We start from the raw sequence: 13252 nt of genomic DNA, 5'->3' as shown, positions 1-13252 counted from the left end.
GTCTTAAAGAAGATACATTATTTAAATGGCCCTGTTTAGAAGAATTACATTTAGGGGGAGTGGAGGGATAAATTAGGGGTTTGGGATGAACAGATACACACTATTAAATATAAAATACGTAGAGACTTCCCCAGTGGTCCAATGGTTAAGACTCTGTGCTTCCAATGCACGGTATGTGGTTCAGGGAATTAAGATCCCACATGTAGCGCCATGTGGCCAAAAAATAAAAATACATGAATAAAATAGATTAAAAAGATCTACGGGATAGCACAGAGAACTATATTCAGTATCCTTTTTTTAATGTTTATTTATTTGTTCATCTTTGGCTGTGCTGGGTCTTCATTAATACAGTGGTTACTCTCTAGCTGCAGGGCACGAGCTTCTCATCGTGGTGTCTTCTCTCGTTGCGTAGCACAGGCTCGAGAGCGTGTGGACTTCAGTAGTTGTGTCTTGTGGTCAGTAGTTGCAGCTCCCGAGCTCTAGAGCACGGCTCAGTAGTTGTGACATGTGCTCAGTTGCTCCCCGGCATGTGGGCCTTACCGGATCAGGGATTGAACCCGTGTCTCCTGCATCGGCAGGCAGATTGTTTACCACTGAGCCACCAGGAAAGCCCTACATTTCAATATCTTGTAATAGGCTATAATGAAAGGCATCTGAAAGAGACTAGATAGATAGCTATACTTATGTCTATAATCTGTGTATCTATATATCTATATCTGATTCACTCTGCTGTATTCCTGAAATTAACACCACATTGTAAATCAGCTGTATTTCACTTCAAAAAAGTATGAGTTATGATTTTAAAAGTACTGCATGAAGACCCACATGCAATTGAAATTGTATAGTATTAATATGATTACATAGTGTTTTGGAGCTAGAAGGAATCTGGAGGTCACCTAGGCTAAGGATTGCAGATGTTTTCCCCAAGAGAGTCAGTGTGCAGCATTAGGCCTACAGAATTTTGTTTGGACAGCAAAGAGGTTTTGTTTTGCTTTGTTTTGTTATGTTCTTAATATAAGTTTGAGTGACTGTACATGTACTCTTTCCAATTTGCTACAATGACCATCTCCCCAAATTTTCTTACACTTGACAACTTCACGTATTATATTATCTGCTTGGTCTTTGAAAGTATTTGAGTATTTTTATTCTAATGGCATCTTTGTCTTTATAAAGAGTGAAACTCAGATCGAAGAATTAAGCAATTTTTAAAATGAGCAAACCACTTTAAGTATTCCTTATAATAATAATAAATGTATATTTTACACTCACAACATAATTTGCATACATTAGCTCATTTGTTTCTCATATTTATTGGAATTTATTATTCATATTATATTGCTAATAATACTGAAGCTCAGAGTTCTCATTAAGGTTGTTTTACCAGTTCAAATAAGCAGTAATGGATTAGATAAATATTTTATAAGCATTAATTTTCTAATTTGATTGTGGCTGTATAGGAGTGTTTTGTTTTTTCTTTTAGGAAATATATGCTCAAGTATTTGGGGTGAAGGGGTATCGTAGCTTCAGTTTATTCTCCGTTGGTTCAGAAAATAGAGGAAAAGGCACTGAGGAAGCACATGTGATAAAACGTTAAAATTTGAGCAATCTGAGTGAAGAACATATGAAAATTCTTTGTACTATTTTTTTGCCAGCTTTTCTGTAAATCTGCAGTTATTTAAAAATAAAAAAATTTTTAAAAGGTAGATAGACAAGACTTCCCACATATAGGTACTCTACTAGTAAACACATTTATGCTGTTGTTGCACTTTTTGGAGATGTGGTTTTAGCATTTCTCCCTGTATTTTTTAATTAAAAGAATTAAGTTTTTCAGTTAAAAGTACTATCTAATTTTTGTATAGGTTTTTATGGGTTTTCCAAAAATGAGAGCATTATGCAGTATTCTTTTGGCTACCTCTAACAATGTGTAGATTAATAAGGTAGTATTCCTTAGCAAAATTTTTGTATAACTTTTCCCTTTGTGCTTTCTGTAGCCTAAATCTGTCATTGTTGGATTAATTAAAGAAATGATTGCCAAATTTCAAGAGGAACTTCCCCTGTATTCTCTGTCATCATCTGACGAGGCACGGCAGGTAGACTTGCTAGCCTATATTGCAAAAATTACTGAAGGTTTGTATTTTTGTTAATAATAGCGTTATGAGTTTACAGTTTCTCACTAATATCCTTTATTCTCTGCTACTTGATTTCTGTAAATAAATACATGCTTATATATATACATAATTGTGTTGGATTAAAAAATTCCCATGTATTTATCATAGGGTATTACCATATAGTTCCAATTAATATGGTTTCTTAAAATGTAAAAGATTAATTTTATCCTGACAGATAAAATAATTTGTTCAAAACCACTTGATAAATATTAATGATCCCAAACCTTTTTCATTATATGTATATGTAGCTTTTTGCCTTGTTCAGTATATTGGACCAGAGAATCTGTGATTCTCATTGTTTTTCATTGAGGACAAAGGAAAATAACCATGCTTGCAACAATTTAGTAAGTTTTAAACATTTTTTTGCATTTTAGACTAGAGCAGTAAGAGTCACAATTTTTTTCAAAATTATGGAAATCCTATTTTCTTAAAGCTTAAAAAGACATTTTCTTTTAAAAGTGGTATCCTCTAGCAAAATATTTAATATGAGATTCTTCCTTGCATTTCATTTGTTCAAAAATATTTTTGAATGCTTGTATGGAGTGCCTAGTACCATCTTTTCTGTCCAAGTTATTAAAGTTTGGTATTTTTTTAATGCTAAAAAGACTTTTGATATTATTTTAAAATTATGATAATCTACTTTTCTTTTTAGGTGTCTCAGATATAAATTCAAAGAACTGGGCAAATCGTGAGAATAAAACAGTCAATAAAATTACCGTGGTTGGAGGTGGAGAATTGGGAATTGCCTGCACATTAGCAATTTCAGCCAAAGTACGTAAGCATAGTGGTTATAAATACACGTCATATTGCTACACTTTTAGGCAGTTTCTGTTTTAACACTCAGGAAATAATGGCTTTATTTTGTCATGTGGGAAAACCTCATTTTGCCTTAAAATATATTTAGTAAGTTGACAAAAAAATAGCTGAAAGCTGTCATTAGTAATATTGTTTCATAATTAGTAGTTAGACATGGACTAGGCTTTGAAAACCTGGTTTGAACAATGGGCTCATCATCCTAATCCAAGGGAACCTCAGGTTGACACTCATCTGACTTAGTCACAAATGCTTTTGTGTTTTCTGAGTCATGCTGCTTTAATTAAACTCTTATTTAATATAATACTTAATTTAGCTCTTTCTAAAATTAACATTTTTTTAAATTGCCTTTTCTTGTGTAATTACTCCACTTTCTTTTAGGATCATAGTTCCTGATTTGATTATTTTATAGTGGTCTGAGATATGTCTATTTTTTCATCAATCCTTTTTTACTGGATCTTTTCTATATAAATTATTTTTAGAAAGGCTTAAATCTCCCTCCAGAGGAGAAGGCAATGGCAACCCTCTCCAGTACTCTTGCCTGGAAAATCCCATGGACGGAAGAGCCTGGTGGGCTGCAGTCCATGGGGTCGCTACGAGTCCCACACGACTGAGCGACTTCACTTTCCCTTTTCACTTTCATGCATTGGAGAAGGAAATGGCAACCCACTCCAGTGTTCTTGCCTGGAGAATGCCAGGGACGGCAGAGCCTGGTGGGCTGCTGTCTATGGGGTCGCACAGAGTCGGACACGACTGAAGCGACTTAGCAGCGGCAGCAGCAGGGAAGTTGAGAAGACCCTCCCGGGCCCAGTGTCGTGGTGATAGCATGTCTGTGTCATTTGAGCAATGTAGCCCAAAATAGAGTGGCTCTCCCTTGATATATTTGTTTGGTAGCTGGTATTTGAGTTTCTGTTCTATTAAAATTTGATTGATTGACGTGTAAATTTGTCTCTTTCTATTTAAGATTTACTTATGTCTTGGAGGTAGGTTCTACTTCAGCAAAGAGTGAAATTGTATCCAGGGAGCTAGAAGATTTTAAAAGCTGACTATTCAGGACAATATATGCTAACTTGTAGCACATTATAGTTTCATTTCCTCCAACCACCATCTGAATGCACTCTTCCTTCTTAATTGGAATTTGAAATGTTTGCAGATCTTTTGTTACTAAATAGAGTATTTCTATAAACATTGCCTTAGAAGTTGCTTATTTTCTTGTCTGAATTTTTTTTTAGGTGTACAGAATCTCAGAAATAGTACTATGAGTGAGAGGGCATGAATAGTTTTTATGGTACTTACTATATATTGCTAGATTGCTCTTCAAACAGGCAGAAGTAATTTATGCTGCTAATAATAATGTATACATCAACCTCATTTTGGCATCCCTAACAAAACTGAGTTTTATCGATTTTACTTGCTTTTGGTAAGTGTAGTAAGTGGGCTTCTCTGGTAGCTCAGTTGATAAAGAATCCTCCTGCAATGCAGGAGACCCTGGTTCGATTCCTGGGTCAGGAAGATCCCCTGGAGAAGGGATAGGCTACCTTATTCTTGGGCTTCCCTGGTGGCTCAGATGGTAAAGAATCCACCTGCAATGTGAGAGACCTGGGTCTGATCCCTGGGTTGGGAAGATCCCCTGGAGGAGGGCATGGCAACCCACTCCAGTATTCTTGCCTGGAGAATCGCATGGACAGAGGAGCCTGGTGGGCTGCAATCCATGGGGTCACAAAGAATTGGACACGACTGAGCGACCCAGCACAGCACAGCACGGCACAAGAAGGCCCCTTAAAGTCATATTTAATGGTTAGAAGTCTCACTATCAGTGAGACTGTGTACTGTCTAGATGGAAAGTTTTTTCTGTTTTTCCTTTTAAACATTAGTATTCTGAGGAATTACCTTGCATTCCAGTGGTTAAGACTCTGCACTTCCAATGTAGAGGTACGAGTTTGATCCTTGGTTGGGGAACAAAGATCCCACATGCCCATGCGGCCCCAAAAAAGCAAAACAAAAGGAAAATAGTTAATAATTTGATAAGAGGTACAGTATTCAAATAGTGCAACAGTATGCAACTAGTGCAGTAGTAGTCATAATAATGGCACTAACTAACATTTACTAAATGTTTGCTAGGTACCGCACTCATCTAAACACTTGATTCATTTTTATAACAACCTTATGACTTAGGTACTATCATTACTGTCGTTTGACAAGTGGAGAAAGCAGAGCATAGGGAGGTTACCCAATTTGCCCCAAATCATATTATTAATAAAAAGAGCCAGGGTTTGAGGCTGGGCAGTCTGTTTATGGATCCTGTATTCTAGATCCTTACTACCCAGTGTGTGGCACTGGCATCATCTGAGATCTTATTAGAAATGCCTAATCTCAGGCCCTGTTCCAGATCTGTAGTTTAAAAATATCCCTCGTGATCAGTGTGCCTCACTGATCTTTTAAATGGTGACCTCTTAAAGGTTGAGAAGCTCTAAGTCAGGAGAGATGCTCAGGTCCTTTACTTTTTGGAAAAAGGACTCTGACAAAGGTAAATTGACTCTCAGGAATTTCTTTGCTGTCGTGTACAGTCAACCCACCATGGCACCCAGGGAGCTGTCTACCGGCATGTGGAGTATTTTCCATGAGATCTCTGGGAGAGAGAACTGCATGATAATTGGTTTTGTTTTAGCTCTATGTCTATTACCTTTTTTGTTTTCTTTAGAGAAACTTGGCATTAATATTGACTTTCATGCTAGAAATGACCAAATGGTGCTAAAATAACCAAATGCTAAATGACCAATGGTGCTAAAATAGACCAAAAAATCACTCTAGATTCTTTAGAATGGAAGTTATGACAAAACAAAAACAAACTCAAAAACAACAGCAAACGTATTGAGTGCACCATGTCATCTTTATTACTCATTATCCCATCAAAAGAAACCTGCAATTTGTGACTTTCTGTTTAAACCCTGTCAGTTCAGTTCAGTTGCTCAGTCGTGTCTGACTCTTTGCGATCCCATGAACCACAGCACGCCAGGCCTTCCTGTCCATCACCAACTCCCAGAGTCCACCAAAACCCATGTCCATTGAATCGGTGATGTCATCCAACCATCTCATCCTCTGTCATCCCCTTCTCCTCATGCCCTCAATCTTTCCCAGCATCAGGGTATTTTCAAATGAGTCAGCTCTTCGCATCAGGTGGCCAAGGTATTGGAGCTTCAGCTTCAGCATCAGTACACCCAGGAACTGATCTTTAGGATGGACTGGTTGGATATCCTTGCAGTCCAAGGGATTCTCAAGAGTCTTCTCCAACACCACAGTTCAAAAGCATCAATTCTTCAGTGCTCATCTTTCTTTATAGCCCAGCTCTCACATCCATACATGACCACTGGAAAAACCATAGCCTTGACTAGATGGACCTTTGTTGACAAAGTAATGTCTCTGCTTTTTATTTTTTTTTGTCTCTGCTTTTTAATATGCTGTTTAGGTTGGTCATAACTTTCCTTCCAAGGAGTAAGCGTCTTTTAATTTCATGGCTGCAGTCACCATCTGCAGTGATTTTGGAGCCCAGAAAAATAAAGTCAGCCACTGTTTCCCCATATATTTGCCATGAAGTGATGGGACCAGATGCCATGATCTTAGTTTTCTGAATGTTGAGCTTTAAGCCGGCTTTTTTACTCTCCTCTTTCACTTTCATCAAAAGGGTTAGACACAGTTTTTAGTTAAGCCAAAGGATCACATCATTCAAGTGCATGATATTGTTTTCTTGCTTGCATATCCCTTTTATTGCTATTGTGTTACTTCCTTCATAAGAGAGTAGATAAGGCCTATGTATGTTCTTCTTTGGGCTTCCCAGGTGGCGCAGTGGTAACGAATCCACCTGCCAATGCAGGAGATGCAACCGATATAGGTTGGGAAGATCCCCTAGAGTAGGAAATGGCAACTTGCTCCAGTATTCTTACCTGAAAAATTCCATGGACAGAGAAGCCTAACGGGCTACAGTCTATGGCGTCACAAAGAGTTGGACACGACTGAGGCCCTGAGCAGACACACACACACACACACACACACACAAACACATTCTTTAGCTCTCATTTCTGAATAAGTTTCAACTGAATAACTGGCCATGTTCAGTGTAATACTGTTCTTTTTCTTTTTGCACTGTCCAGGGCATTGCAGACAAACTGGTCCTTTTAGACTTCTCAGAAGGGACCAAAGGAGGGATGATGGACCTTGACATCTTCAACCTGCCTAATGTGGAGATCAGCAAAGGTCTGGCTGTTCTGCTTCAAAGATTTGTGCCTTGTTTGCCTCTGTATTTGAGTCAGTTTTTTGTAGACTATATTTTTTAGGGCAGTTTCAGGTTCAGGGTGCTGTTGGGCAGAAGGTACAGAGGTTTTCTGTACACCTCCTGCCCTGTACATGCATAGGCTCTACATGGTCAACGTCCCCTACCTGAGTCGTGCAATTGACAAACCTCCCTGGACACATCATTATCATCCAAAGGCCATAGTTTACATTAGGATTCACTCTTGTCTGTGTGTTCTATGAATGTGGACAAACCAAAGATGTATTACCATTATAGTATCAAACAGTATTTCACTGCCCTAAAAATTCTCTTTGTTCTGCCTGGAGTCCTAGAATTTTATTTTATTTATTTATTTTTTTTTCTTCTTCTTTTTTTTTTTTTATTAGTTGGAGGCTAATTACTTCACAACATTGCAGTGGGTTTTGTCATACATTGATATGAATCAGCCATAGAGTTACACGTATTCCCCATCCTGATCCCCCCTCCCACCTCCCTCTCCACCCGATTCCTCTGGGTCTTTCCAGTGCACCAGGCCGGAGCACTTGTCTCATGCATCCCACCTGGGCTGGTGGAGTCCTAGAATTTTAATGCTGAAAGCATCTTAAAGATCACCTAGTCCAAGTCCCTCAGTTTACATATTGGGAAACTAAGATTCATATAAATTAAGGGACTTACCTTAAGTGATAGAGTGATTACAACTAATGATGTTAATAAGAGATAAGTAGATAACATTCGTATTGGTTGGAAGGATTTATTCTTGGTATCTGACTCACACCTTAGTATAAATTATTTTCTCTAAATGCTTCCTTTTTCATAATATATTGGTTAATAACACTGTTTTTAGAGTTAGACAGATTGGGGTTTGCATACTAGTTTTGCCATTTGGTAGATTATATAATCTCTTGAAGTTCAATCTTATTATCTGTAAAATGGGAATTAATATATACCTCTTGGTATATAGCAAGGTGCTAACCCAAGGCTTTTTTTTTAAAAAATTGAATTCACATTGATTTCACTAAAAATATATTGTTAAAGTGAATTTTAACAGGAACAAAATGAGAGCTTATATGACTAATAAATGAAATTTAAAATGCTAAAAAGTAATATTTATTTCCTCTTTTTAATTCAGAAGATTTGCATCTATTTAACAATGTATGTAATATATTAGTATAGACACATATATATGTAGGTGAATATAAATATGATTGGGGATTAAAATTACTTTATTACTAGGGATGCATGATCAAAAAAATTGGAAGACCATTGAACTAGAGAATGTTTAGTCTCAGAAAACAGATTATAGCTAGAGTCAGGTTGTAATATGTTACTAGTTGCTTAGCTTTCCTTTGCCTTTCCTTAGGCAGGTCTCCAGTCTTCTTAACCATATTTTCCAAGTGAAATAGTGAGGCATATGATTTCACAAGCCTGAATGTACTAAGAACCACAGTGGATCAGAAAAGTTGAAATTGTACCTATAGGTTATAAACATTGGATATAGTAGTTATGGCAAGTCTCTTGATCCCTGTAAGATACAATGGATTTATTTTCCTTCTCTGGAAAGAGTACAGTAGTTGCCTTAATGATCTTTTTGTAGGATCCTTTGGGGAGCTGAGTATTGTCTTGTGCCTGCCGTTTCCAGGTACTGAAGTTCTTAAGGGACCTCTTAACCCTTCCGAATCTCTCCAGGAGCCTCGAGGCTGTGAGCCCATTTAGGACCTGAGGAAACTGTTTCTTCCTGTGTATCTCATTAACCATCAGTAACTGTTGTTTCAAAGACCACAGTCCTTGGAGTAGATATATAGGGTTTGGTGCTTGCCACCAAGTAAGGAGTTTTGAATGAATGCGTACTATTTTGGGGTAACTTTCATGTTCCCCTTGTTAATTTTGATTGCATATTCCTGATAACAGTTTAATTACTTTTATATGAAGTGATTTAATGTTACTAACATCTCAGATATGTTCTATGATATGGAAAAGCGCATTAATAATTACTACAAAGTAAGCTCATTTTGACATTTTACTAATGCCCCATCATGACAGACATTGATGATCATCCTAGGGTTGTACTTTGCTCCGTTTGGATTTTTTAAGATAGCTGCTAAAATACTTTGGAGAAGGATATACATGTGTGTATATGACCCTGCAAATGTACATACTATATATACATAAACAAACAGTGTGTGCATAGACTAAATCTGGAGAAATAGTGAGGAACTGTTAAAAGAGTAGTTGCTTTAGGAGTCAGATTGGGGAAACTGGTTCTGCACTTGTTTTTTGCACGTAATATTTTTACCCCCCTTTTCTTTCTATTGTGCTACAATACATATGCACAAATTTACATTAGGGACAGTGGGCACTTCACGGTGTTATGCGACCATCACCACTATCTAGTTCCAGGACATTTTTCTCACCCCCGAAGGAAACCCTCCATACCTTAAGCAATCACTCCCCTATTTTCCCTCTCCCCAAGGCCCGGGCAATCACTGACCTGTTCTGTGGATTTGCCTTTTCTGGATATTTCATATGAATGGAATTATATAGCATGTGACCTTTTGTGCCTGGCTTTTTTCACTTAGGAGAATGTTTTCAGGATTCATCCATATTGTAGCGTGTATCAGTGCATCCCGCCTTTTTGTGGCTGAATAATATCCTGTGGTGTGGATGTGCCGCATTTTATTTATCTGTTTATCAGTTGCTATACATTTGGGTTGCATCGTTTTGCTATTGTGAGTAGTGCTGCTATGAGCATGTATGTACAAGTATTTGTTTGAACACCTCTTTTCAGTTCCTTTAGGGATGTCCCCAGAAGTGGAATTACCGGGTCATATGGCAATTCTGTGTTAAAGTTATTGATGAATTTATAGTATCATTTTGAAGATCATTATTAACAGCACATAGAGATCTAAATACCTGTATTTCTTTGAACAGCTTCTTAATAATACTCCATCATATGGATGAGTATCTCCTCTTGGTAGACATTTAATTTCTTTGTTTGTTTGTTTTTTGGTGATTACAAATGATGCTACAGAGAACATTGTAATGTAAAAATCTTTGTGTATTTCTCTACCCAGTAGGATAAAGTAGAATTACTGGATCAAAAGTTGTTTCTATTTATGTTAAGTAAAATTTTTCTTTAATTTTTGCTGTGCCTTGAGGCATGCAGGATGTTAGTTCCCAGACCAGGGATTCAGTGCTTACCCCCTGCAATGGAAGCACAGAGAGTCCTAACCACTGGTCTGCCAGGGAATTCACAAAAGGTGTTTTTTAAAATAAATATTTTTGAGTTGTACTAATTTATACTCTCACCAGCAGTATAAGAAGGTTCCTGTTTCCTTCTTGCTGATTTCTTTTATATTAAACAGAGCTAATAGAATAATTATCCTATGATATTATTTTGATCATGTCATTTCCTGGCTGAAGACACTATTATGTTGGTCTCTTATCTTTTAATAATAATTATAGATGCCATGTTTTTTCAGGGAATCAGTAATGTATTCTAGCTAATTTACATGTATTCATATCCCATTACTGCTCTTAGTTTATTTTATAGATTGCTCAGAGAGATTGTGACTTTAGTCACACTAGCATTTCAAATAAGTTTGTTACCAATTTCTTATGATTCATTCCAGAAATAGTCTCTGCATATATGAGAAAAATGTGTGTATGGGTATGTCTGTGCCTGGAGAAAAAAATGTTCAGTAGTTGAATATTGTAAGTTGTTGCTGACATACAGAACAAAGTAAAATTTGTTCAATAGTCAGTGGGTTATAGGTTGATCACTTGTGTGAAAATCACCTGTGTGCTTTTTAAACTTACAGAAGCCTGGAGTCCACCCCAGGCCTATGGAGAGAGTAAAAGGCTTTGAAGCAGGAAGCCTTTCTTGCACTTGGTATTGCTCTGTTTACTTCAGAGTCATCCTTGAGGGTGAGGGCATTTCCATCATTTGAAGTAGAGGAAGCTACAGGAGGAAAAGAAAAGAAAAATCCTGGCAAGATAGGTTGGGGCCTGTCTTGGTTGTAGGGTCATAGTTAACTGTTCACTGATATTTAATAATATGGACAAGCTCCCTCATCCTTCCAGATATCAATTTCCTTCCATTTTATGAGAGTATAGGACTGAGTTTCTAAATACAGCATAATGTTCAACAGCACTCTGAACCCAGATTGCCTGGGCTTGAATTCTTACTCTGCTATTTACTAGCTTTATAACTTTGAGCAAGTTACTAAACTTCTCTATGCCTCAGACTCCTCATTTATAAAATGGGGATGATATGGACCCCACAGTGTGTTGTGGATTACATTAAATGAGTACGTACATGTCAAGGTCTTAGAACAGTACCTGGCACATAGAAGTGGTATGGAAGTGTTAACTATATACCTTTCACTTCTCATGTCTTCCAGTACTGAGATTTAGACTCATCACCAGGTATTTCCTCTGAGCATTAGAACATAGGAATTAAGAGTACTCATGGAGAAACATAATTAAAATCTAGGACTTCAGTTTTTTTGGATCTCTACCCTCACAATTGTGTCAGAATATGAACTAAAATTGAATAATGCATCTCACAGACACATTGCACACAGGTTCCCTTCTTCAACTTGTTTAGAAAAATGGCCTTAAGAGGCTTAATTAAGACTGTAAACCCTGGGATCTACTCATTGTCTCACTAGGATGCTAATAAAGATTTATACGTGTTGACTGAACTGGTATCTCTCTAGTTACTTTATTATTTTTCTGCTGTTTCTGATGCTGACAGTTCTGGCCACTGTTTTGGCATGTACTTACTGCAAGACACTGCTTCCCTGGTGGCCCAGACAGCAAAGCGCTGCCTGCAATGCGGGAGACCTGGGTTTGATCCCTGGGTTGGGAAGATCCCCTGGAGAAGGAAATGGCAACCCACTCTAGTACGCTTGCCTGGGAAATCCCATGGACAGAGGAGCCTGGTGGGCTACAGTCCATGGGGTCGCAAAGAGTCGGACACGACTGAGTGACTTCAGTTTCAGTTTACTGCAAGACATACTGTGTAATAGAAAGTAATGCAGTTGTAAAATAGCTTAAGTGTGCATAAGTAGAGGCATGAATTCTGAGCTGCTTTTCCTACGTCATAACAGTTGCTTATATGTAAGTCCCATTAGAAGAACCTAAAACCAAGATACTGGGCTTCAATGTAAGAAAAAGTAGAAAATGAGCCAACACTATTTAAAGATTTTCAAATCATTTTTTTCCTCTTTGGAGTAGAATCCTTAATAAATAAAGCAGATAGAATCAGCAGTGCACTGCTTGCAGAGGTCAAAGTAAACAGCATGAAGCTGTGCCTGCCGGCCATCTTTCCACTTTTTACTATTCCTGCATGTCTCTGAGTCACTTTCAAGGAACTCTAGGACTCCCAAACTTAACAGTTTAAAAATCAGTGATGTAAGTGATTATAGGTGCATTCTGCCTATAGCATATATTTTTCTGAGAAAATTGTGAATTATATAAAAACCCAAATCCCTGCTTGTAAAGTCTGGATGGATCCTGTAACTTATTTTATCTTTTCTGCTCTTTCCTCCCTTGGGATACACTGTTGCTTCTAATTCTCTTTCTGGAACAGATCTCAGCATTTTCTTATCCTTCCTGTGGAGACAGGGTTGATCTGGAAGCAACTGCTAAAAGCTGTGTAATTGCAGAAAAGAGAAACCTGATCATCATGAACAAGAACTTGGTTAAAACCTTTATCTTGAGCTCAGACTGTTTCTTTTTATTCATTAGATTTGTCTGCCTCTGCTCATTCCAAGGTGGTGATCTTCACAGTCAACTCTCTGGGTAGTTCTCAGTCCTACCTCGATGTGGTACAGAGCAATGTGGACATGTTCAGAGCCCTTGTCCCAGCTCTGGGACATTATAGTCAGCACGGTATCCTGCTCGTTGCATCTCAACCAGGTATAAGGTTTTATTCTAAATGAATTTGATGGCCCAGTGCCTCAGTAGAATTGCCATTTCT

The 13252-nt window shown here is 37.7% G+C and overlaps 1 protein-coding gene across 5 annotated transcripts in view; it reads left to right on the top strand.

Moving 5' to 3' along the window:
- UEVLD (UEV and lactate/malate dehyrogenase domains) overlaps nucleotides 1-13252 on the top strand; it is a 55238-nt gene that overhangs the window by 25480 nt on the left and 16506 nt on the right. For 4 of the 5 annotated variants that reach the window (XM_043874788.1, XM_043874817.1, XM_043874798.1 and 1 more), the window contains 4 exons: nucleotides 1992-2127; nucleotides 2821-2939; nucleotides 7130-7232; nucleotides 13021-13191. In XM_043874788.1, coding sequence (XP_043730723.1) covers nucleotides 1992-2127; nucleotides 2821-2939; nucleotides 7130-7232; nucleotides 13021-13191 — 529 coding nt within the window. The remainder of the gene's footprint in view (nucleotides 1-1991; nucleotides 2128-2820; nucleotides 2940-7129; nucleotides 7233-13020; nucleotides 13192-13252) is intronic. The other variant, XR_006335334.1, reaches the window with a different exon arrangement.

The sequence above is a fragment of the Cervus elaphus genome, chromosome 2 (genome assembly GCF_910594005.1).
Source record: "Cervus elaphus chromosome 2, mCerEla1.1, whole genome shotgun sequence".
Classification (NCBI taxonomy): Eukaryota; Metazoa; Chordata; class Mammalia; order Artiodactyla; family Cervidae; genus Cervus; species Cervus elaphus.
The sequence above is the reverse complement of the archived record's forward strand: the minus strand, read 5'-3'. Positions and strand labels throughout refer to the sequence as shown.